Consider the following 25,354-nt stretch of genomic DNA (forward strand, 5'->3'; position numbering starts at 1 on the left):
AGAAAGCAATGTCAGTCCATGTCATGACGTTCAACGCCAAACCCTGTCTCAGTGGTTAGGTTTCTGAAAGAGAAGTCTCAAGCTTGCACACAGCTCCATCTGCTCTGTGACTACATTATCTGACAGACTTGCGAAGGTAGCTTTCCCACATCCAAACTGACTGCATTTTGGATCTATGCTAAAGTGAAAATTCCTACTTCAGACCCCTTTATTTAGTATTTTTAAAGACGGACCTTCCACAAGAGGAAGTTCATGAACATCTATGGACTTGAGGAAATACTAAAATTCTCCAGACTTAACAAATGGCTTTTCACAGCCCTCATATCCCACTTGTGTTGCAAGCAGTGGACCAAAGTGGGGTTCTGTCACTGTGTTTATCGGTTAACATCTCTCACGTCTACACAAATAGCGCACTAATCTTAACGGCCCTGGCCTGTGTAGTGGGGTGCAAGACATTTAACTTCTTCCTGTACTTTTGACTGGTTTAGAAATAACCAGAGTTGGCCACCTGCTGGCAAAAGCATTCACTAAAGCCAAACCAGTCCTAGTCATTGTCAGTGTGAAACACAAGGCCATCCAAATCCTGAGGTCTGAGGGAAACATGCAGGTTAAAAATAGGAAAAGGGATGCAGTGTTTGATGTGTGTATGAAGTGTTATTTACTTTACCACAGGTGATGGCTTGCTGTGTGCCAGCTATTTTGCAGTAATTTCTGCACATCTGACTTCAGATGCAACAGACATAAGCCCTCAGATTAAATAACAGTAAGTCTTGGTTTGTACACAAATCCTTACAGGGGCTAATTGTGGAATATGTGGAGTTAAAAATATGTAACTGTTGTAACCTAATCAAGAACAGTGCGCGGATGCGGTTCTGTCCTGGGTTCAGCAGGCTGGGCTTAAACCAGGACAGGTTCTTAACTTTGTGCTCCAGATCTAGCGTTCTAACGCTATTCAGCAACATCTTCCCACGTTTGCTTGACCAACCTAATGACCAGCCTCATGACCAACCCGCAGGCGGATTATTATTATAAATCACTTAGACACAATGGGAAAAAGACAGGCATGAGAAACATTCAGAGAAGAGTTAGGGAAAAAATTGCAGATTATGCTGGAATCCCTGTTTACCTGTAATCCGTCTCTTGATATTTATCATCTATCTTGCAGCGTTTCCTTTCCACTTCGCTTTCGCCTCCTTCTGTGTCACTGTATTTCCTCTTGCCAAGCCTCAGTTTCTTATTTTCCCAGAAAGCGTTGTCAAATTGTGCACGAGCTGAGGCAGGTGGAGGTGCGTGCCCTTCCCGAGAGTGTTTTTCAGACTGCTGCGGAGGTACTGAACAATGACGGAGGTTCCCTCTGTGGCTGCTCAAGTGATGCGCTCCTTCCTCTCTGCAGTGAGTGTTGTCAGCCCATCTGCTCTTGCAGGGATCATCCCGCTCTGATTTCGAGAATTGACTCCGTTTGTCAAAGTCTTTGTCAGAATGAGTGTACTTCCTCTCTCTACCATTTCCTGTTCTACGAGCAGAGTCATAATCCTCGTAATATCTGCATTTTTCCCATCTCTGTGCTTCATCTTGACAGTATGTTTCCGGGCTCCAGGTTTTCTCTCCTTTGGAACGAGAATACTTATTCCTGTCTTGTTCTGTTCTTTCTCTGCTTCGGGATCTATAATCAGAGTATTTTCCCCAGCTTTTGCCATTATTTGGACTGTTTCTTTCATTATGCGAAGGCCTGTATTGGCTCGCATGCATCCTAGGGTGGAAAAAAGAGAACAGAGAAAGGATTCCAATGGTAAAAAATGGAAAACCATTCTGTGAAGAAACAGAAGCATTCCAGGAGGCATCTGCCTGTATTTAATATGACAATAACACATGCTCGGTGCTGACATCTGCAATCCTACATGTACAGTGTGGAATTTGCTGTACTAATTTAAAGCTTTCTATTAAATAGTACTAGCAGATGGGTAAAAGAATGATAAACTTGTATGAAATCTTGTTTTCATCAGAGTATACTCAATTTACCTTGTTTTCTCTGACAACCTGTTCAGGTGGTTGCAGGCCAGGGATTCTAAGATTATTTCTTGAGGAATCGGTGACTCAGCTACAGGTATCTACAATTAAAACATAGACGTTAACAAACTAACAAACAAACCACAAAAAAACAAATGTAGAAAACTAATGGGACAGTAGCACAAAGTGTTAATGAGGAAATCTGTGCTGTGTGTTTTCACAGTATTTCACATGAATTAGGAACATTCCTCCTGAATACTAAACACGTCATAGGTGAGAAGTTCTAGATGGAGCATACATAACTTGCTGGTAAAAGCAATCCATTTGTTTTAGCAAAGAAAATCTCAGAAGGTTTAGCAGGTTGGACTTGGCAAGCAAAATCATCAAGTTTCTGTCCCTTTTGTTTAAATCCAATATCTAAACTAATAGCACCATTTAGTGAATCATTTTGTGGCAGCTCATGATGGGATCTCTCTTCTTCAGCACTCTCACAGAAAGAATGGGAATTCTGCAATGTGCCAACCACCTTCCCCATTACAATTCCATATGAAGATATGCTGCAATTCCTTTTCAACACGCCATTCGACTCCACAGACTTTCCTGAAGACTCTGCACTGGAAGGGACTAGAGCATCGGAGCCGACTGTAGGACTTACATTCACTGCTGGCTCTACAAACATTTCATCAGGAACTTCCTGTTTGGAAATGTTAGCAGCAACTGCCACTGTAGATGCATTTGAGGAAGACTCTGCTCTGAGAGAATCTGTAATTGTGGAGGAAGGAACGGCCTTGCTGAGATCCTCATTCTCCAAAGCACTGGTAACACAGCCAGGTTGTGACACAGTCTGAAGCTCAGGCAATTTGTTAGGAATACTGATAGTGATCTTCTGGGCTTTCGATGGATCCGTAGATGAAGGCCTGGTCATTTCCACGTTTCGAATGCAAGCAGTTGGTGGAGCTGAAGATGGCTTGTTTATGGTCATACCAACAGGATTTGTATCTCCTTTTAGGGGTCCATTTCCATTTAAACAACTTGATTTCTGTATTGAAAAAGAAAAGATTGCAAGATGAATATGTGCAATTACACAGCACTTATTAAAACATTAAATTCTCCTACTAAATATTTCTAAAAATTGCCTCACCACCTAAGAAGATAAACACCTCACTTCCAATATAAACCTAAGTCCAACAAGTGTATTTAATTCCTGCTGCTTTTGGTTTACTGCATCTTGGTATCAAATGAGCCTCATTTTTTGAAACCCACTCAAACAACTTAACATTGACTACAGCTCTTCCCAAATATGTTTATTTTCCCCTTTAAACATTCCCTGGAAACACTGCAATAATTGCTCTGCTACTCAGGACCAAGAAAAATCTTTCTCACTGTCTCAGCTAAAGCAACACTGACGGAGAGTGATATTTAATTATTATTACTACTGCTATTGTTCTTATCATCATCATCATCAAGAATTAATAGACTCCTTCAAGTGTCTCAAAAGCGTAGCTGTCAGTGCTTTAGAAAGCACTTTGAGTTGGAAGTATAATGAAGTAGCATGGCTGCACAGTTTAGGATTAGCCACTGTTTCAATAATTCTGGCTGTCGCATGACGGTTGTGAAGAAAGCTGTAGTGTGGGAGGGAAAATAGAACTCGATGCTATAAAACAATACCCCCCACACATCAAAAGAAAACAACATTATCAATTTGGTGTCATTATTTACTCCCTGCAAATTACCTTAACCATATGAGGAGGAAGTCGTGGTCCCGTAAATCCAGCCTGCTTACTCTTAGGCCCCCGCTGACCAAGGAATGAACGGGCATAAGACGGTGCTGGTAAGGAAAGCCCACATTCTCCAAGTGTCAAATCATAGCGCCTTGGGAAAAAAGCAGTGATCTCAGTTTAGAGTTTTTCTTTCAGTCTATTCTTGGATTAAAACCCCAACTATAATTTTAAAGGAACAGATGATGTGACACAGAAGACATATATAAAAGACTCAACCAAGACTACAAAGTAAGAAATAGACAATGGTCTCCCTACAATGACTGTGCTTGTCAGAGCAACAACTCCCCCTTACACCTTCTATGGCGTAATTTCTCCTCTTCTATATTAGCCAGCTACATAGAGCAGATGTAGAGCAATATGCACAAGCTCACCAGTTTAAGGGCAAACAATGAAAGGCAGTAAATGACAGCGGTAAGTTCAGGTTAGACAGAACTGAATTACACAAACAGTAAACTTTGCCTAGGACAGAAAGAAAAACACTTGGAAAGAAAGAAAAGTATCAGTAACAGGAAAGTAAATATATTCTGAACAGAGTCAGTAGTTGGTATTACCTGATATAAAAAAGTAAATAAGCTTGCTGATTGAGAACTGTTTTGATATCAGAACGCTCCACTATGGCATCATTCATTCGATACCAAAATCCATTGCCGGCCTGCAAATAAAAGACAGTGATACCTTCAGACAAAATGCATGTTGTCGAAATGACATCACAGGCGGAACACTACAGCACAAAACGTACCAAACAGATCGAACAGAACACATCATTCAACCTTTCTCCATCAAAATGGTGGCTGCCAGTAACATTCATTTTCTTTGTTTATTTTACCCTGTTGGAAATCAAGCCGATACCCACCTTTATGAAGCAGATATAGTGTCCTGCATTACAGCTGAAACCAGAATGAACAAGAACTGCATATAAAGAATAGATGAGTGGTTCTCCCGTTGACTGGGACATATATGCTCGGAGATCCAAATATTCAGGGTAGTTTACGTGCTAAAAGAAAACAGGAAGATTCAAATATTACCCTGAAACGCTTCATGGAACAGCCTGAGGAAAACCCTTCTAAGAACACAGGCTAGGATCACACAAATATATTCTTCATTCATTTAAAAATACCTATTCTCAGAAACAACATTTAATAATTTAAGCTGCAGAGAACTGTTTTCTACAGAATTAGCTCTAAGAGTGACGTCTACTCTTAGGGTTACCGTAAGCCATAGTTGCTAGATTGACGCTTCTTAGACAATTGTTATTATAGTTACAGCCTGCAAACACTAACAACTTTTAAATCAGAGAATCACAGAACAGTTAGGGTCAGAAAGGACCTTAAGATCATCTAGTTCCAACCCCCCTGCCATGGGCAGGGACACCTCCCACTAAACCATGCCACCCAAGGCTCTGTCCAACCTGATCTTTAACACCGCCAGGGATGGAGCATTCACAACTTCCCTGGGCAACCCATTCCAGTGCCTCACCACCCTAACCACCCTAACCCTAATTTCTTCCTTATATCCAATCTAAACTCCCCCTCTTTAAAATGATCTTTTCTTGGGGAAATCTCCCATTCCAAGAAGATAAAGAACATAGATATATAGAAGATAAAGCTGCTTTACAGCTGCAAATATACCTTGCTGATCTTGCCACCACTAAAATCTGCAAATCTTTTCAGCGACATGATAAGAACATTGGAGGAACGATGTATTGTGTACATCTTGGAGGCAGGTACCATGTTTGTGCACCTTAAAAGCAAGCACAGACAAATGTTTAACAGCAAATTCTTCCCCCTCCCAAAATTCAAACAAGTTTACGTCTCTCACGCAGGCTTATGAACCCATACGCCGCACTTTGGGTTTGTTAACAGACAGAAGGTAACAGCATGTAAGCGGACAGCTCTACAAAACAAAGGTCTTAGAACATTCTCTTTTCATAGCCAAGCAAACATCTGAGCATCTATCCTAATGACAAAAAGGAGAGACTTCCCAACAATTCAGCACGAGAACCGTGCAAGACATTTTTTAGCGAGTCATTAGAGGCTGCTCATGTTAATGACCACCGTTCACATGCACTGAGACCCAATCCCAGTTTCTTCCACAGGGAACACTAGGACCTTCAACGAGCTGATGTTGCCTCCCACCCCAAATCGTTGTCCTTAGCTCCGTGCTTCAGCTCACCACTACTTAGCAGACACCCCCTTTAACTTCTGGCCAGATGAACATTTCTGTGTGCAACCTCACAATTACGAAGGCTAATAAACCCCAGTGCAGGCGGCAGTAGGAATAAAAGTTATGATCCGTTGTGGTCTCAATTTATAACAGGGAGGCAGCGCGATTTGCTTCAACAAAACCCACCTCTGAAGTCCCTGACAGGCACGCACCTCATGCAAACCGAGTTAAATACAGCAATAGGTTGGGGTTGTCGTTTCAGGGAGCAGCACGTCTGTCGCGGTTTAAACCGATCCACACAGCTCGTCCACTCACACCCCCCCCCCCCCCCCGACACTCCCCACTCCCGACGGGGAGGAGAATCAGGAGAATGTAACTCCCACGGCTTGAGGTAAGAACAACCCAGTAACTAAGGTATAACACAAATCACTACTGCTACCACCAATGATAATCCTTGTTATAAATTGAGACCACAACGGATCATAATCCAATTGAAATTTTATTAATTATAGCAAGTAGAATATGAGCAAAGACAGCGCTGGACGACAGGGGAGTCTGCGCTCCGCCAACTGCCGTGTTAAATATTTCAAACAGCCCCTTTTTATACATCTTTACTTCTTTGTTCATGAAATAGTGGAAGTACTCTGCGCATGCTTCAGTTGTTGTTAGGGGGTAGTTTCCTGCCTCCTGGTGATCGATGAGACCAAGGTGAGAAGTCTTCCTCCTTTGATCCTTCATCCATATGTCTTTGCAGGGAGTTGTTAGTCTTATCTCTGCCAGTTCCTGGGACATCTTGCGGCTATCTTATCTTGGCCAGCTGTGTTTTATCTCTGTCAGTTCCTTTACATTTGGCTTAACATATATCTTAATAAACAATACACTAGTCTATAGTTTCTCACATGGAACATCTTATAGCTATCTTTAGGCAACATCTACTATGTTTGCATAAGCGATAAGCGATTGCGGTTGGCGACTGTTAGTCTATGTAAGCTGTGTCCGTTGACTGTTTGAGTAAGCAATTTCATACTTTTATTGCCTAACCTTTACATTGGGCTTAACATAAATCCTAATAAACAATATCCTAATTTATAGTTTCTCACAATCCCCCCTTTTTCTTTTATCCTATTATTGTTTATTAGATGTTGCTTTCATTTTCAGAATTGTAAGCCAACCTTTTTCCACACTCCCAACATTTATCATAACACTCACAAGGTAATTCCTTACAATCACAGGTATATTTTTTACGTGGCATGACACATTCACAACAATCTTCATCCTCATCAATAGATACACTCTTATATTTTACCCCAGATCTCGTAGTTAAAATAAGCAGTTTAGCTATGTCAAACCGTTCTCTAATAAAGTGTAAAATATAGCGTAATATACAAGGCCCAAATATAAGTCCCAGAATCAACATGATAAGCGGTCCTGCTAGAGCAGACAACAAAGTGGTTAGCCAAGGTGAGATATTAAACCAGTTTTCATACCATGACCTGCTCGCCTCACGATCTTTCTTACGTTGATTTAACCTTTTCCGGAGTTCTACATTAAGGTTGTACAGGGAATTCAGGTTGTCCCGTCCCAGTGAAAGTGGTTATCACTTTGGATGTTTCTCAGGATATTAATTCCCACTTTAATGGTTCATGCGGGTTTCCATTTGCTTGGGTTATTATCAATAACCAAACTAACGGTATACCAGGAAAAAGGGTGTCTGTCAATTTTGCCAATTTAAGTATATTTTTACCAGTCCTGGGGAAGTTCGGCCATTGCTGGTTTTGCATCCCATTGTTCTGGTTCTTTTCTCCACAGTTTATTCCTCCTCTGCCTCGCCCGTCGACTCGGTTGCTTCAAGCCACGGGGTGTACCATCTTCTCGGCAGCAAGGGAATTCTTCAGGAGAACAGCTGTTTCGGGCTTTCTGCCTGTTTACATAGGCTTCCCACTTTGCAGCCTTAACTAATGGGGCAAAGCAAGATACAGTTAGTACTTCCCTTCTACACTTTATAATCAAAATTTCGGCTATAAAGGGGACTGGTTCATTGGAGTGGTAACAATAATATTGAGGGTTTATTCCTTTGGCAAAAATCTCCCACCACTCATGGGATTCCCAAATAATTTCTTGTTTTAGACTCTAATTGTTTTAATTTCCACACAGTGAGAGTTCTTTGGATTTTCCAACACTGTGTGCAAACTCCTATTGGAGGGCATCCACATTCATAGTGTGTCCACCATTTATCCTGACATACCTTACACCTAAAACAAGCAAATGGATAACAATTGCAATTCAAATTATTACACCTAATTCGTATATCTAGAGTACATACATTATTTACATCAGCATATCTTCTATATTCACTATTGTGTGGTTGCATAAGTTTAACAATTTCCTTCAACACACTTTGTACGTTTCCATATATAATAGAAAAGAGGAGAAATAATTATAGCAAATATAAACAGCAATACACACTTTATACCAAAAGATAATGCGGCAACATAATTAAATAAATAAAGTCTCTATCATTACGTTATCTTCTCAGGATTTTCTTGGTGTCCCCTGGAGTACTGATTACTTTCCAGTGGGTCTCGTCACTGGGCCTTTAATGCGACTGGCTCCATTATTTTCTGGCCATTAAACAAATAATGTCCCAAATATTTCACTTTTTCCTCCACAAATTGTAACTTTTCTTGTGATACCCGTAGGCCCTTTTGTGCAGGAAAGTTTAGAAATCGAATGCTTTCTTTTCTTACATCCTCCTTATTACTCCCTGCTATGAGCAGATCATCTACATACTGTAACAGCACGTTCCCCGTTTGTACCTGGTATTCTTTTAAGAGCTCTTCCAGGTATGTTTGTAGCCCATATCCCTGGGAATACCTGATCCAGTATATCTTCAATCTGACTTCTCCCTCGACATGATTAGTGATCAAAATTAAGCTTTTAACATCTCTATATACTGTTGGTCCTTTACTTTTAAAGTGATCTCGCCTCCTTTGAAAGTAATGGTTGCTCCCAAGTGTTCTAACAAATCTCTCCCCAAAAGAGCTTTTGCGGAGTTAGGCATATACAAAAACTTATGGATGCCCCATTGTTTTCCCAATTGATATTTTAGTAGTTTACAAAAATAAGCCTTTTCACCTTGGCCAGTCGCCCCTTTTATCATCATATAATCGTCCCCAAAGGTATTAAAGCTTTGTTTAAAACTGAATACATTGCACCTGTATCAACCAAAAATTCCATTATAACCAGTGGATCTGCTAGGGAAGATTCCCCTGGTCCCGTCAGCCTAGTTCCAATTCAGTCACCCGAGCCACCCCATGGCACTCCCACTAGGGTAGTCTCACTCCCAGCTTCCAAACTCCTCATAGCACTCACACCGATCCGGTTCCACAGAAGAGGAGGTCACTCCCCCACTTCTGTCCGACATTCGTCCTCCACCAGTTTTAAAGCAACCAGCGCAGCCATGGCTGTAGCACGACCCAGTTTTTTCTTTTCTACCTATTTCCAATTCCTATACACTCTCCATGCTTCCTCCTTCACTCCCATCCACATTTATTCATCAACCGTTCAATCCCGTCTGTCAACATGTCTGTCTGCCTGCCCCAGCACCCATCTCATGCTCAAACACAGGAACTGCGGGAGCTTCCCTCCTTTCCCCTTTGGTTTTCCCTTTTTTATTTATTTATTTGTTATTTTTCACAGGTGCTCACCCTGCTCTGCAGGGGTTACAGATGCCTGCCTCTGCAACAGCACTTCTGGTTTAACCCCTTCTTAACCCTGAATGTGAATGTGCTGCTTGTTGCCAGTGACAGCAATTTCCTCCTCCTTATCAATACCTGATAGGACAGAGGCAGAGGGTGCTCCTCTCGGAGGTACCTGTGATATATAATTTTCTTGATGACTGTCCCAATATCACAGGCTGAACAACATCTCTCCAGCTTAGCTTTCTGTTTTTCCCTGTCCTTTTCCAAAACCAAAATTAGGGATCTGGCAGAGTTATATTAATTTTCACATTCTGTCTGCCACTCCAGGTGCTTTCTTAAAGCGAAACATATCTGCATGCATTACTTCATTGCATTTTCTTGGCCACCTCAAAACCAACATAAATTGTAAAAAAAAAAAAATGCATTAGAATGCAGAGTTCCATTCTTAGGCCATTTTTCCTGATTTTCCAAAGTTTATAAAGGCCACCATTGATTACAATATTTTACCAATGTTTTCTTGTTTACCGAGCCCCCAGAAGAACCTCCCAGTTCTTTCCAATGTGCCAAAATGTAACCCAATGGGCTTTTCTTCAGAATTCCCTTGTTTTGACCGGCTCCCATTTCAAACAATCTCTTACAAATCTCTATAGCTTCTCTTTCCCAGTGCTCTGCAAATGCACTTAAAATATGAGAGCACCTACACACAAATTTTATGATATTCTCAGGGGATTCAGTAAGATAGTATCTCTGGGTTCTGCAGATCAACTCCCCTGTCATTAGAACATAGTTTCAGCTCCAGCAAAATTTACACTGCCCTAGTATCCACAGCAGGTTCCACTGTTCAAAACTTATTATGCACTCATATGTCAGGTTACGAAAGTTTTCCTGATATCCCCCGTTGATTGTCCCAAAAAGAGAGACATTAATTGTTGTATTCCCATTTTATTTTTTTTTTTTTTCCTTTGTAACCACATCTTCTCGAATTTTCTTTGATACCTTCTATAAACCCTTTCTCAGTTTTCCATTCTAACTTCCCGGAAGTCCGCCAGGATTTTGTGGTTTTTCTCCACAAAGTAATCTTTTATTTCTGGTCACCGATTAGATAATTATAATTTTCTACCTGGCAGTGTTTTGTAAGACACCCCGAGCAGTATCTGCCCCACCGGTGTCCTGAGTGGCAATATCCACGTGAAATGCCACCTGTCACATACAGTTACACTCCTACAAGGCACATACTCTCACAGGGCATATAGGAAATTCCCTTGCCCTTGTATTTCGTAAAGTTATCCACTGCGGGAGGGGTAGCCGGACCTTCCCCCGCTTTCTAAGCTGCTTGATGGTTATACACAGACAAGACACAGGACAGAAAAAAACATAAACGCTTCGTCCGTCTCCGGCCGCTCCCCTCGCGGAGACACGGAACCGCGGATTAGGACTCCACACTCGCTTCGTAGCTACGCTACGTCTCAGTCACACAGAAACACAAACCCTTACACATGGGATCCCACACACTCACACTATGGTTCCGCTTACCCTTCTCCTGCTTCCTACACGGTCATTAGCAGGTCCGCCCTGGCTCCCAAAACTTGGGATGCAGCGAAAACCCGGGCTCGCCCGATCCGCCTCCAGGATCGCTTGCAGCCGCGCTATCGGTCGACGAGCCCCCCAGCTTGCAAGCCCTACCTGCCACGGGGAACTCCGCTGTGCGCCAGACGTCTCTGCACGCCTTACCAGCAGCCCCGGGCCACGCGTATGCCCTACAGGCCCCCCAAAGTACCTAAATTCCAAGCATACCGCCTCTCCGCAGCCGGCGCAGGTCGCTGTCTGTCCCCGCAGTGAGCGGATGAGAAGCGGAGCTCCCCCAGGCAAGCGGCCTGGGGGGGGGGGCTTAGGATATCCGCTCCTCACCCGATCCTGCAGCCGAACAGAGGCCTCCTGGCTGGCTCGCCAAATTGATACGCGGATTGACTCCACAACTCGTTAAAGTTGTAAAGTAGGTATGCTTTATTCAGCGCTGAGGTGCATGGGGATCGTTCCTCCAAAGTATGCACACCCAGGGTCGTTTTTCCTTTACATTTATTCCCTTACGCCTATACATATTTAGTATCTGTCCCCGCTTCATATTATACCTTCTTTTTCTTTTGTTTAGTTTTTTTTTTTTGTTTTTTTTTTTTTTTTTTTATCTCATTCAGCGGGTAAAGTCTAGCTCCCGGTCTTTTTAGCCACACTTCCACATATTGACTCTCCTCAAGGTTAAGGGGTTTTTTATTATTAACCCAGAGGTTTAATTGCTGTCTTACCCAATCTTCTTCTGACCCATAGATTGGCCAAAAAACATTTTTAAAAATCTTCCCTCCCCATATCTTAGTACAATATTCTATCATTTTTTTGCTTATCTTTCCCTAAGGTTCCAGGGAGACATCTCCAATTGTCTAAGATATATGCCAGAGGGGTATTCTTAGGTACAGTGGGTACCCATCCCATGGGAGTCGAAGGCTTGCTGCCCTTCACCCCCATCTTCTGGAATATCTCCGAACACACACTCACTTGCTCCCCCTTGTTCCTGGCCCAGTCCCTCGCGGGAGATGGGAACCGCAGTACTTAAGGGTCCACACTCGCTTGGTTCAGTATATCGAACCTCTCATTCGTTATATTCCAGGAAACCCAATCCCGCCCGAATGGTAAACCCGCGAACAATCTCTGCCGTGAACAATTTCACTCTGCAGTCCTCCGCCGCGAACTATTTCGCTCTGCGGAAAGTTTCGCAATATATTTACGCGTCCTGCGTCTTCGTCCGGACTCCCGTGCACAGAATTTTTATGGGATTTTACCGGTTCCTTCTTTGCTCATATTCTAGCATTTAGGTTCGTCGGTAAGGATGAGGTAAGCTGTTGGTCGCGGGGCCGCGAAATGTCGCGGGGCGCCCCCCCGGAGGACCAAAGCCCACCGTTCCTTATCCGAGTCACGGCACCAGAAATTGTTATAAATTGAGACCACAACGGATCATAATCCAATTGAAATTTTATTAATTATAGCAAGTAGAATATGAGCAAAGACAGCGCTGGACGACAGGGGAGTCTGCGCTCCGCCAACTGCCGTGTTAAATATTTCAAACAGCCCCTTTTTATACATCTTTACTTCTTTGTTCATGAAATAGTGGAAGTACTCTGCGCATGCTTCAGTTGTTGTTAGGGGGTAGTTTCCTGCCTCCTGGTGATCGATGAGACCAAGGTGAGAAGTCTTCCTCCTTTGATCCTTCATCCATATGTCTTTGCAGGGAGTTGTTAGTCTTATCTCTGCCAGTTCCTGGGACATCTTGCGGCTATCTTATCTTGGCCAGCTGTGTTTTATCTCTGTCAGTTCCTTTACATTTGGCTTAACATATATCTTAATAAACAATACACTAGTCTATAGTTTCTCACATGGAACATCTTATAGCTATCTTTAGGCAACATCTACTATGTTTGCATAAGCGATAAGCGATTGCGGTTGGCGACTGTTAGTCTATGTAAGCTGTGTCCGGTGACTGTTTGAGTAAGCAATTTCATACTTTTTATTGCCTAACCTTTACATTGGGCTTAACATAAATCCTAATAAACAATATCCTAATTTCTAGTTTCTCACAATCCTGATAAGAGAAAATAACAAGAGAATACAATACCACCGCCGAAAGACTTCGACCCCCTCCCCGAAGAGAGAGAGTGCCCTTCCGGGTAACTCCCAGTTACCTCCCTGGGCATGACGTGCTGTGGTATGGAATACCTCTTTGGCTAGCTTGGGTCAGGTGTCCTGTCTCTGCTTCCTGCCGGCCTCCCCTCGTCCCCGGCAGAGCATAAGACTCACAAAGTCCTTGGCCAGAATAAACATTACTTAACAACAATTAAAAACAATCGGTGTTATCAGCTCTCTGCCCAGGCTGGAAGTCGAAACACAAAGCTTGCCCCAGTTACTAAGAAGGAGCAAAACGGCTCCTGGTAAACCCAGGACACTCTTTCAACAAAATCACAGAATCCCAAAGGTTGGAAGGGACCTCAAAAGATCATCTAGTCCAACCCCCCTGCAAGAGCAGGGTAACCTAGAGTACATCACACAGGAACTTGTCCAGGCAGGCCTTCAATATCTCCAACATAGGGGACTCCACAACCCCCCTGGGCAACCTGTTCTAGTGCTCTGTCACTCTCACAGTAAAAAAGCCTCTCCTAATGTTCACATGGAACCTCCTATGCTCCAGTTTACACCCACTGCCCCTTGTCCTATCACTGAAAAGAACCTAGCTCCATCATCCTGACACTCACCCTTTACATATTTGTAAACATCGATGAGGTCACCCCTCAGTCTCCTCCAAGCTAGAGACCCAGCTCCTTCAGCCTCTCCTCATAAGGGAGGTGTTCCACTCCCTTAATCATCTTTGTGGCTCTGCGCTGGACTCTTTCAAGCAATTCCCTGTCCTTCTTGAACTGAGGGGCCCAGAGCTGGACACAATATTCCAGATGCGACCCCACCAAGGCAGAATAGAGGGGGAGGAGAACCTCTCTTGACCTACTAACCACACCCTTTGTGATACATCCTAGGATGCCATTGGCCTTTTTGGCCACAAGGGCACATTGCTGGCTCCTGGTCATCCTCCTATCCACCAGGACCCCCAGGTCCCTTTCCCCTTCACTACTTTCCACCAGGTCAGCCCCCAACCTGTACTGGTACATGGGGTTGTTCTTCCCCACATGCAAGACTCTACACTTGCCCTTGTTGAATTTCATCAAATTTCTCCCCGCCCAACTCTCCAGCCTGTCCAGGTCTCGCTGAATGGCAGCACAGCCTTCTGGTGTGTCAGCCACTCCTCCCAGTTTAGTATCATCAGCAAACTTGCTGAGGGTACACTCAGTTCCCTCATCCAGGTCGTTGATGAAAATTTTAAACAGCACTGGTCCCAGCACCGACCCCTGAGGTACTCCACTAGTCACAGACCTCCAGCTAGATTCTGCCCCATTGACCACAACTCTCTGCCTTCTTCCCTTCAACCAGTTCTCGATCCACCTCACTACCTGATCATCAAGCCCACACGTCCTTAGCTTATCTATGAGGATGCTGTGGGAGACAGTATCAAATGCCCTACTGAAATCAAGAAAAAACACATCTACTGCTCTACCGTCATCCATCCACCTAGTCACTTCCTCAGAGAAGGCTATAAGGTTGGTCAAACATGACTTCCCCTTGGTAAAACCATGTTGGCTGCACTTAACGATACCCTCATCCTTGATATGTCTAGAGATGGTGTCACGCATAAGTTGTTCCATCACCTTTCCAGGGATGGAGGTAAGGCTGACCGGTCTGTAATTACCCGGGTCCCCTTTCTTGCCCTTCTTATAGACTGGCGTGACACTTGCCATCCTCCAATCCTCAGGCACCTCTCCTGTTTCCCACGACTTACCAAAGATGACAGAGAGTGGCCGAGCAATGAACTCCACCAGCTCCCTCAGCAGCCGTGGGTGTATTCCATCCGGACCCATCGATTTATAGATGTCCAGACTGCTTAACTGATCCCTAACCCAATCCTCATCTACCAAAGGGAACTCCTCCTTTGTCCTGACTCCTTCTGGGGCAGAGCAGGTAACCCTACAGATACCAGACCTCTTCCTGAGCAGGGTTAGCATTCAGAGACTTGTGAACAATGGAAGCCATAAACACAAAGGTGAAATGTACTTTTCTCTGCACAACACAGAAGACCTGGCTAAGTCTGTGTATTATAAAAACCTCCTCAAAACCGATTGTTACAAGTAGATTTTTAAATAGATAAATCTACAGGATTTTCAATGCCAGTGCCTGCAGTTGCCTTAGGGGACTCACAAAATGGCAGCCTAGAGCTGAAGGCTTTATTCATCACAACCCTGTCTTAGCACAACAAATGAGAACTGCGTTTTCTAACTTGGGGGTTTTTTATTCTGAAGAAAAGGGGGGAAGAACAGAAGACACACTTACTTAGCTCTCCCTGGCCAAAAGGCTTGGGATTTTCAGAGGTTTTAGAAGAAAGAGAACCTCTCGGTACTTTCTCTGCATCTTCCTCAGGTTGTACTTGGCCCAAGGTTGGGGTGCATGCTGTTGTTTTCTTGGCAGGCCACCTAAATAACAAGCTTTTCAAATACAGAAGATATTCTCCTCATTGTAGTCATTGTCTGTAACAGAGGCAATATTTTTTGACTTAAGAATATCAAGAAGCATTCCAGAAGGAAATTCTGTCACTCACTATCAAAGAAATAACTTGAAGAACTAAATAGCTGGTAAGAAATATTAAAACAAACCCCAAACGACAACAACCAAGCTAAAAACCCTACTCACAAAACTGAATGTAACTGGGGAGTAGCGATTACGCATTTGTCTCATGACAAAACAAACATTTGCAGCAGTGATTGTAAAACAATACCGTACACAAAAAGACCTACGTAGAAATAAGGAGCAATGCAAAGCTACTACTGGTAGGCATGAAGGCACTTCTATGTCTCTAAATTGCAAACTACATTTCCACACTGCAACACTACCGTAAGAAAAAATATCCAAACCGATTACAAAAAAAGAAAAGAAAAAAGAGGAACATCCCGAACACAAACACGCCGCACTCGTGTACTGTCATAAAAGAGAATCCAGCTGCCAAGCTGGGAAACTCGCAATTATTCCAGTTAAGGAAGATCTTAACTGGAAGCCAGTTAGGTACACGAAGGGGAGAGGCACTCGAAGCTCTCATTCCCCGCTGCCGCAGCCCAGCAACGCTTCCTGGCACTACTGGCGACCCCGAGATCGGGGACCGCGAGTTGTACGGAGCAGCGAGAGCGGCCCCGGGGCCTGCGTCTCTCCGCACCTGGGCCGGGTCTGTGTCCGCCCAGGGGCGTGTGCCCGGTGTTTCAGCGCGGTCTGAGGGTCTGCCTCTCCCTTCCGTCCCCAGCGCCAAGCATCAAGCACCTACCCGCTCACCCGCTGCTCTGCCCGTCCGAGGGGTTTTGGTCCCTAAAAGCGTTGTGGCACCGCTGCTCTCACGGACCGGCGCGGCACGGCTTCACATCTCCTCGTCCTTCTCACTCCACCTCACGCTCCGACCCAGCCCCGCTCGGTAATTCCGGCCCGCGGCAACCGGTGCTGCGGGGGCAGGGGTAGCGCCGCGTCGCCTCAGCCCCCTCCCGCCCCGTCCCGGTCCTGCCTGTCCAGCCCGTGGTGGCGGCGGTGGCGGCGGCCGTGCTGGCTCCGTCCGCCCAGTACTGGGCACGTTCCCCAGCCCGCCCCGCCGGGGAGTCCCGCTCCTCCGCTGCCCGTCAGGCAGGACGGCAGCGGCCGGGTGCCCAACCAGCGCCACAGCGGCCACCGGAGCTGAGCTGAGCCGAGCTGAGCCGGCCGCTCCCGCCGCTCTCTTTCCCTTCCTTTTGCCGTGCCGGCTCCGCTCAGCATCTGAACTGCGTGGCCGCTTCCATCAGCCACGGTGCCAGTGCAGTGCAGGCAGAGAAGTGTACAGAAAACTTCAGCTCAGCCGGACTGACTTAAAATTGACACTATTCTGACAAAATAAGCTCCGTGTTGCTTCACATTTTGAACCGCTTTAAACTGGTACAAAACCGAACCTCTGTCAACTGAGCAGCATTTATAATGCTTTCTAGAGGAAAACAATGCATAGTTTTAACATTTACTACATACCTATGTGGATATGCTGGCTGGAAAAGCTTGGTCTCTTGTAGACCAAATCCTACAAACTAAGACTTGTGGCTTACAAGATCCATTTCCATAGTTTCTTGTAAAATGTTTCTAGCTACAGTTTGAATATAAAAATGTAAATGCTGCACAGATAGGGACTGATTTAAGTATTAGTTGGTGTACACAAGTGATTTGCATGACATACTCTGTATCAACCGTTGTTAAAAATGTGGTGTTCGATGTAAATCCACTGCAATAGTAACATTTTCATTTATCAGGAGGACCTGTTGATTCAGCCTGGGGACTTCCTCTAAAGTGTGAAACTCGACTGTTGCATAGCTCCTTATTTACCAAGAATACATGGGAGGTGCGTGCTGATTTACTTGTTTAAGAGGTTAAGATCTGATTTTGCAACTGCTCTTGTAAGTAAAAGGCCTCTTTGCCTACCTTTAAGCACACTGATTTAAACTGACAGGTTGAATTTTTCAGAGAGAAAACTCCTCAGCTGCAAAATCAGTTGTTTTCGTAAGGCTGAACACTCATAGCTGTGCTGCTATAAATGTTACTCCGGTAAGAGCTGGTTTCCCACCCTAAATTAAGGAGGAATTTTGTCCATTGCTTTCCATGAGCTTCAGCCAAATGTAAGGCAAGTAGGGGGACAACTCAGATCGTTTCTCCTCAAGTCGATTAATTAGACCAGACAGATTAGTCAGATGAACTTTATTTCATAGAGATTCCCACTCACTGGTCTCCTGATGCAGGACCAGCAAATATGAAGTGCACCACAGTTTGTTAGCATTTAATAATAAAAATTAAAATCACAGTATAAATTTGTCTTTAACTAGCCCCTTTAGAGAGACAAAACCAGACAACTGAGACTTCAGACAAGTGACAGTATATTAAGAAAATGGAATTAAAATATATGGATTTTGTCTTGACGGTGAATGTTTCAATAATAAATTCAAAGTTTTGATGGTCAACATCGATAAAGTCCAGTCTGAAGATAAAAGAGTCGTTGTTTTTGAAGGTAAAGACTCATCTTTTTTGATGGTAAAGCCAGGTTCGATGGTAAACAGTCAGGTTTGATGCAAACGGTCACGTTTGGTGGTAAAAAGTCACATTTGATGGTAACGAGTCAGTTTTGATGGTAAAGGCAGCTTCGATGGTAAACAGTCAGGTTTGGTGCTAAAGTGCCAGCTTTGATGGTAAAGCCAGGTTTGACGGTAAACAGTCAGGTCTGGTGGTAAAGAGTCAGTTTTGACGGCGAAGACAGGTTCGATGGTAAGCAGTCAGTTTTGATGGTAGAGTCATTCTTGATGGTAAACAGCCAGGTTTGATGGTAAACCATCAGCTTTGATGGCACACAGTTTTGATGGTAAAGAGTCAGGTTTGATGATAAGACATAGTTGGTTTTGACAGTAGGTTTAGTTTGGGTATCGAAGGATTCCATCAGTGAGCTTTGTATCTGAAAGACAAAAGAAAGCAATGTCAGCCCATGTCATGACGTTCAACGCCAAACCCTGTCTCAGTGGTTAGGTTTCTGAAAGAGAAGTCTCAAGCCTGCACACAGCTCCATCTGCTCTGTGACTATATTATCTGACGGACTTGAGAAGGTAGCTTCCCCACATCCAAACTGACTGCATTTTGGATCTATGCAAAAGTGAAAGTTCCTACTTCAGACCCCTTTATTTAGTATTTTTAAAGACGGACCTTCCACAAGAGGAAGTTCATGAACATCTATGGACTTGAGGAAATACTAAAATTCTCCAGACTTAACAAATGGCTTTTCACAGCCCTCATATCCCACTTGTGTTGCAAGCAGTGGACCAAAGTGGGGTTCTGTCACTGTGTTTATCGGTTAACATCTCTCACGTCTACACAAATAGCGCACTAATCTTAACGGCCCTGGCCTGTGTAGTGGGGTGCAAGACATTTAACTTCTTCCTCTACTTTTGACTGGTTTAGAAATAACCAGAGTTGGCCACCTGCTGGCAAAAGCATTCACTAAAGCCAAACCAGTCCTAGTCATTGTCAATGTGAAACACAAGGCCATCCAAATCCTGAGGTCTGAGGGAAACATGCAGGTTAAAAATAGGAAAAGGGATGCAGTGTTTGATGTGTGTATGAAGTGTTATTTACTTTACCACAGGTGATGGCTTGCTGTGTGCCAGCTATTTTGCAGTAATTTCTGCACATCTGACTTCAGATGCAACAGACATAAGCCCTCAGATTAAATAACAGTAAGTCTTGGTTTGTACACAAATCCTTACAGGGGCTAATTGTGGAATATGTGGAGTTAAAAATATGTAACTGTTGTAACCTAATCAAGAACAGTGCGCGGATGCGGTTCTGTCCTGGGTTCAGCAGGCTGGGCTTAAACCAGGACAGGTTCTTAACTTTGTGCTCCAGATCTAGCGTTCTAACGCTATTCAGCAACATCTTCCTACGTTTGCTTGACCAACCTAATGACCAGCCTAATGACCAACCCGCAGGCGGATTATTATTATAAATCACTTAGACACAATGGGAAAAAGACAGGCATGAGAAACATTCAGAGAAGAGTTAGGGAAAAAATTGCAGATTATGCTGGAATCCCTGTTTACCTGTAATCCGTCTCTTGATATTTATCATCTATCTTGCGGCGTTTCCTTTCCACTTCGCTTTCGCCTCCTTCTGTGTCACTGTATTTCCTCTTGCCAAGCCTCAGTTTCTTATTTTCCCAGAAAGCGTTGTCAAATTGTGCACGAGCTGAGGCAGGTGGAGGTGCGTGCCCTTCCCAAGAGTGTTTTTCAGACTGCTGCGGAGGTACTGAACAATGACGGAGGTTCCCTCTGTGGCTGCTCAAGTGATGCGCTCCTTCCTCTCTGCAGTGAGTGTTGTCAGCCCATCTGCTCTTGCAGGGATCATCCCGCTCTGATTTCGAGAATTGACTCCATTTGTCAAAGTCTTTGTCAGAATGAGTGTACTTCCTCTCTCTACCATTTCCTGTTCTACGAGCAGAGTCATAATCCTCGTAATATCTGCATTTTTCCCATCTCTGTGCTTCATCTTGACAGTATGTTTCCGGGCTCCAGGTTTTCTCTCCTTTGGAACGATAATACTTATTCCTGTCTTGTTCTGTTCTTTCTCTGCTTCGGGATCTATAATCAGAGTATTTTCCCCAGCTTTTGCCATTATTTGGACTGTTTCTTTCATTATGCGAAGGCCTGTATTGGCTCGCATGCATCCTAGGTTGGAAAAAAGAGAACAGAGAAAGGATTCCAATGGTAAAAAATGGAAAACCATTCTGTGAAGAAACAGAAGCATTCCAGGAGGCATCTGCCTGTATTTAATATGACAATAACACATGCTCGGTGCTGACATCTGCAATCCTACATGTACAGTGTGGAATTTGCTGTACTAATTTAAAGCTTTCTATTAAATAGTACTAGCAGATGGGTAAAAGAATGATAAACTTGTATGAAATCTTGTTTTCATCAGAGTATACTCAATTTACCTTGTTTTCTCTGACAACCTGTTCAGGTGGTTGCAGGCCAGGGATTCTAAGATTATTTCTTGAGGAATCGGTGACTCAGCTACAGGTATCTACAATTAAAACATAGACGTTAACAAACTAACAAACAAACAACAAAAAAACAAATGTAGAAAACTAATGGGACAGTAGCACAAAGTGTTAATGAGGAAATCTGTGCTGTGTGTTTTCACAGTATTTCACATGAATTAGGAACATTCGTCCTGAATACTAAACACGTCATAGGTGAGAAGTTCTAGATGGAGCATACATAACTTGCTCGTAAAAGCAATCCATTTGTTTTAGCAAAGAAAATCTCAGAAGGTTTAGCAGGTTGGACTTGGCAAGCAAAATCATCAAGTTTCTGTCCCTTTTGTTTAAATCCAATATCTAAACTAATAGCACCATTTAGTGAATCATTTTGTGGCAGCTCATGATGGGATCTCTCTTCTTCAGCACTCTCACAGAAAGAATGGGAATTCTGCAATGTGCCAACCACCTTCCCCATTACAATTCCATATGAAGATATGCTGCAATTCCTTTTCAACACGCCATTCGACTCCACAGACTTTCCTGAAGACTCTGCACTGGAAGGGACTAGAGCATCGGAGCCGACTGTAGGACTTACATTCACTGCTGGCTCTACAAACATTTCATCAGGAACTTCCTGTTTGGAAATGTTAGCAGCAACTGCCACTGTAGATGCATTTGAGGAAGACTCTGCTCTGAGAGAATCTGTAATTGTGGAGGAAGGAACGGCCTTGCTGAGATCCTCATTCTCCAAAGCACTGGTAACACAGCCAGGTTGTGACACAGTCTGAAGCTCAGGCAATTTGTTAGGAATACTGATAGTGATCTTCTGGGCTTTCGATGGATCCGTAGATGAAGGCCTGGTCATTTCCACGTTTCGAATGCAAGCAGTTGGTGGAGCTGAAGATGGCTTGTTTATGGTCATACCAACAGGATTTGTATCTCCTTTTAGGGGTCCATTTCCATTTAAACAACTTGATTTCTGTATTGAAAAAGAAAAGATTGCAAGATGAATATGTGCAATTACACAGCACTTACTAAAACATTAAATTCTCCTACTAAATATTTCTAAAAATTGCCTCACCACCTACGAAGATAAACACCTCACTTCCAATATAAACCTAAGTCCAACAAGTGTATTTAATTCCTGCTGCTTTTGGTTTACTGCATCTTGGTATCAAATGAGCCTCATTTTTTGAAACCCACTCAAACAACTTAACATTGACTACAGCTCTTCCCAAATATGTTTATTTTCCCCTTTAAACATTCCCTGGAAACACTGCAATAATTGCTCTGCTACTCAGGACCAAGAAAAATCTTTCTCACTGTCTCAGCTAAAGCAACACTGACGGAGAGTGATATTTAATTATTATTACTACTGCTATTGTTCTTATCATCATCATCATCAAGAATTAATAGACTCCTTCAAGTGTCTCAAAAGCGTAGCTGTCAGTGCTTTAGAAAGCACTTTGAGTTGGAAGTATAATGAAGTAGCATGGCTGCACAGTTTAGGATTAGCCACTGTTTCAATAATTCTGGCTGTCGCATGACGGTTGTGAAGAAAGCTGTAGTGTGGGAGGGAAAATAGAACTCGATGCTATAAAACAATACCCCCCACACATCAAAAGAAAACAATATTATCAATTTGGTGTCATTACTTACTCCCTGCAAATTACCTTAACCATATGAGGAGGAAGTCGTGGTCCCGTAAATCCAGCCTGCTTACTCTTAGGCCCCCGCTGACCAAGGAATGAACGGGCATAAGACGGTGCTGGTAAGGAAAGCCCACATTCTCCAAGTGTCAAATCATAGCGCCTTGGGAAAAAAGCAGTGATCTCAGTTTAGAGTTTTTCTTTCAGTCTATTCTTGGATTAAAACCCCAACTATAATTTTAAAGGAACAGATGATGTGACACAGAAGACATATATAAAAGACTCAACCAAGACTACAAAGTAAGAAATAGACAATGGTCTCCCTACAATGACTGTGCTTGTCAGAGCAACAACTCCCCCTTACACCTTCTATGGCATAATTTCTCCTCTTCTATATTAGCCAGCTACATAGAGCAGATGTAGAGCAATATGCACAAGCTCACCAGTTTAAGGGCAAACAATGAAAGGCAGTAAATGACAGCGGTAAGTTCAGGTTAGACAGAACTGAATTACACAAACAGTAAACTTTGCCTAGGACAGAAAGAAAAACACTTGGAAAGAAAGAAAAGTATCAGTAACAGGAAAGTAAATATATTCTGAACAGAGTCAGTAGTTGGTATTACCTGATATAAAAAAGTAAATAAGCTTGCTGATTGAGAACTGTTTTGATATCAGAACGCTCCACTATGGCATCATTCATTCGATACCAAAATCCATTGCCGGCCTGCAAATAAAAGACAGTGATACCTTCAGACAAAATGCATGTTGTCGAAATGACATCACAGGCGGAACACTACAGCACAAAACGTACCAAACAGATCGAACAGAACACATCATTCAACCTTTCTCCATCAAAATGGTGGCTGCCAGTAACATTCATTTTCTTTGTTTATTTTACCCTGTTGGAAATCAAGCCGATACCCACCTTTATGAAGCAGATATAGTGTCCTGCATTACAGCTGAAACCAGAATGAACAAGAACTGCATATAAAGAATAGATGAGTGGTTCTCCCGTTGACTGGGACATATATGCTCGGAGATCCAAATATTCAGGGTAGTTTACGTGCTAAAAGAAAACAGGAAGATTCAAATATTACCCTGAAACGCTTCATGGAACAGCCTGAGGAAAACCCTTCTAAGAACACAGGCTAGGATCACACAAATATATTCTTCATTCATTTAAAAATACCTATTCTCAGAAACAACATTTAATAATTTAAGCTGCAGAGAACTGTTTTCTACAGAATTAGCTCTAAGAGTGACGTCTACTCTTAGGGTTACCGTAAGCCATAGTTGCTAGATTGACGCTTCTTAGACAATTGTTATTATAGTTACAGCCTGCAAACACTAACAACTTTTAAATCAGAGAATCACAGAACAGTTAGGGTCAGAAAGGACCTTAAGATCATCTAGTTCCAACCCCCCTGCCATGGGCAGGGACACCTCCCACTAAACCATGCCACCCAAGGCTCTGTCCAACCTGATCTTTAACACCGCCAGGGATGGAGCATTCACAACTTCCCTGGGCAACCCATTCCAGTGCCTCACCACCCTAACCACCCTAACCCTAATTTCTTCCTTATATCCAATCTAAACTCCCCCTCTTTAAAATGATCTTTTCTTGGGGAAATCTCCCATTCCAAGAAGATAAAGAACATAGATATATAGAAGATAAAGCTGCTTTACAGCTGCAAATATACCTTGCTGATCTTGCCACCACTAAAATCTGCAAATCTTTTCAGCGACATGATAAGAACATTGGAGGAACGATGTATTGTGTACATCTTGGAGGCAGGTACCATGTTTGTGCACCTTAAAAGCAAGCACAGACAAATGTTTAACAGCAAATTCTTCCCCCTCCCAAAATTCAAACAAGTTTACGTCTCTCACGCAGGCTTATGAACCCATACGCCGCACTTTGGGTTTGTTAACAGACAGAAGGTAACAGCATGTAAGCGGACAGCTCTACAAAACAAAGGTCTTAGAACATTCTCTTTTCATAGCCAAGCAAACATCTGAGCATCTATCCTAATGACAAAAAGGAGAGACTTCCCAACAATTCAGCACGAGAACCGTGCAAGACATTTTTTAGCGAGTCATTAGAGGCTGCTCATGTTAACGACCACCGTTCACATGCACTGAGACCCAATCCCAGTTTCTTCCACAGGGAACACTAGGACCTTCAACGAGCTGATGTTGCCTCCCACCCCAAATCGTTGTCCTTAGCTCCGTGCTTCAGCTCACCACTACTTAGCAGACACCCCCTTTAACTTCTGGCCAGATGAACATTTCTGTGTGCAACCTCACAATTACGAAGGCTAATAAACCCCAGTGCAGGCGGCAGTAGGAATAAAAGTTATGATCCGTTGTGGTCTCAATTTATAACAGGGAGGCAGCGCGATTTGCTTCAACAAAACCCACCTCTGAAGTCCCTGACAGGCACGCACCTCATGCAAACCGAGTTAAATACAGCAATAGGTTGGGGTTGTCGTTTCAGGGAGCAGCACGTCTGTCGCGGTTTAAACCGATCCACACAGCTCGTCCACTCACACCCCCCCCCCCCCCCCCGACACTCCCCACTCCCGACGGGGAGGAGAATCAGGAGAATGTAACTCCCACGGCTTGAGGTAAGAACAACCCAGTAACTAAGGTATAACACAAATCACTACTGCTACCACCAATGATAATCCTTGTTATAAATTGAGACCACAACGGATCATAATCCAATTGAAATTTTATTAATTATAGCAAGTAGAATATGAGCAAAGACAGCGCTGGACGACAGGGGAGTCTGCGCTCCGCCAACTGCCGTGTTAAATATTTCAAACAGCCCCTTTT

General features: G+C 43.5%; 2 protein-coding genes and 1 long non-coding RNA gene across 3 annotated transcripts; all 3 read right to left on the minus strand.

The window, feature by feature from the left end:
• Positions 1-1,122: 1,122 nt before the first annotated feature.
• Positions 1,123-5,518, minus strand: LOC136017515 (ubiquitin carboxyl-terminal hydrolase 42-like). The gene is made up of 7 exons (XM_065685829.1): positions 5,417-5,518; positions 4,642-4,782; positions 4,340-4,440; positions 3,741-3,879; positions 2,315-3,046; positions 2,020-2,108; positions 1,123-1,750 (listed from the first exon to the last, which is right to left on the minus strand). The coding sequence occupies exons 1-7, from the start codon at positions 5,516-5,518 to the stop codon at positions 1,123-1,125; spliced, it is 1,932 nt and encodes a 643-aa protein (XP_065541901.1).
• Positions 5,519-7,167: 1,649 nt separating this feature from the next.
• On the minus strand, positions 7,168-13,229 carry LOC136016725 (uncharacterized). Its single transcript, XR_010613678.1, has 2 exons — positions 12,430-13,229; positions 7,168-7,906 (listed from the first exon to the last, which is right to left on the minus strand). It is a non-coding gene; the product is annotated as an uncharacterized LOC136016725 (long non-coding RNA).
• Positions 13,230-18,106: 4,877 nt separating this feature from the next.
• Positions 18,107-24,318, minus strand: LOC136017516 (ubiquitin carboxyl-terminal hydrolase 42-like). Its single transcript, XM_065685830.1, has 8 exons — positions 24,217-24,318; positions 23,442-23,582; positions 23,140-23,240; positions 22,541-22,679; positions 21,115-21,846; positions 20,820-20,908; positions 19,927-20,550; positions 18,107-18,788 (listed from the first exon to the last, which is right to left on the minus strand). The coding sequence occupies exons 1-8, from the start codon at positions 24,316-24,318 to the stop codon at positions 18,773-18,775; spliced, it is 1,944 nt and encodes a 647-aa protein (XP_065541902.1). The 3' UTR covers positions 18,107-18,772.
• Between the last annotated feature and the right edge of the window lie 1,036 nt (positions 24,319-25,354).

Source organism: Lathamus discolor, chromosome 6 (assembly GCF_037157495.1).
Source record: "Lathamus discolor isolate bLatDis1 chromosome 6, bLatDis1.hap1, whole genome shotgun sequence".
NCBI classification, from domain to species: domain Eukaryota; kingdom Metazoa; phylum Chordata; class Aves; order Psittaciformes; family Psittacidae; genus Lathamus; species Lathamus discolor.

Bases quoted from the DNA above. Each gene is read 5' to 3' on its own strand.
- LOC136017516 (XM_065685830.1), bottom strand. From the start codon at position 24,318: ATGGTACCTGCCTCCAAGATGTACACAATACATCGTTCCTCCAATGTT. The intron at 23,583-24,216 runs GTATATTTGCAG...GTTTTCTTTTAG, and splicing joins GTGGTGGCAAGATCAGCAAG to CACGTAAACTACCCTGAATA. The intron at 20,909-21,114 runs GCAAGTTATGTA...TTTTAATTGTAG, and splicing joins CAAATGGATTGCTTTTACGA to ATACCTGTAGCTGAGTCACC.
- LOC136017515 (XM_065685829.1), bottom strand. From the start codon at position 5,518: ATGGTACCTGCCTCCAAGATGTACACAATACATCGTTCCTCCAATGTT. The intron at 4,783-5,416 runs GTATATTTGCAG...GTTTTCTTTTAG, and splicing joins GTGGTGGCAAGATCAGCAAG to CACGTAAACTACCCTGAATA. The intron at 3,047-3,740 runs GTAATTTGCAGG...TTTTCAATACAG, and splicing joins TTCCTCCTCATATGGTTAAG to AAATCAAGTTGTTTAAATGG.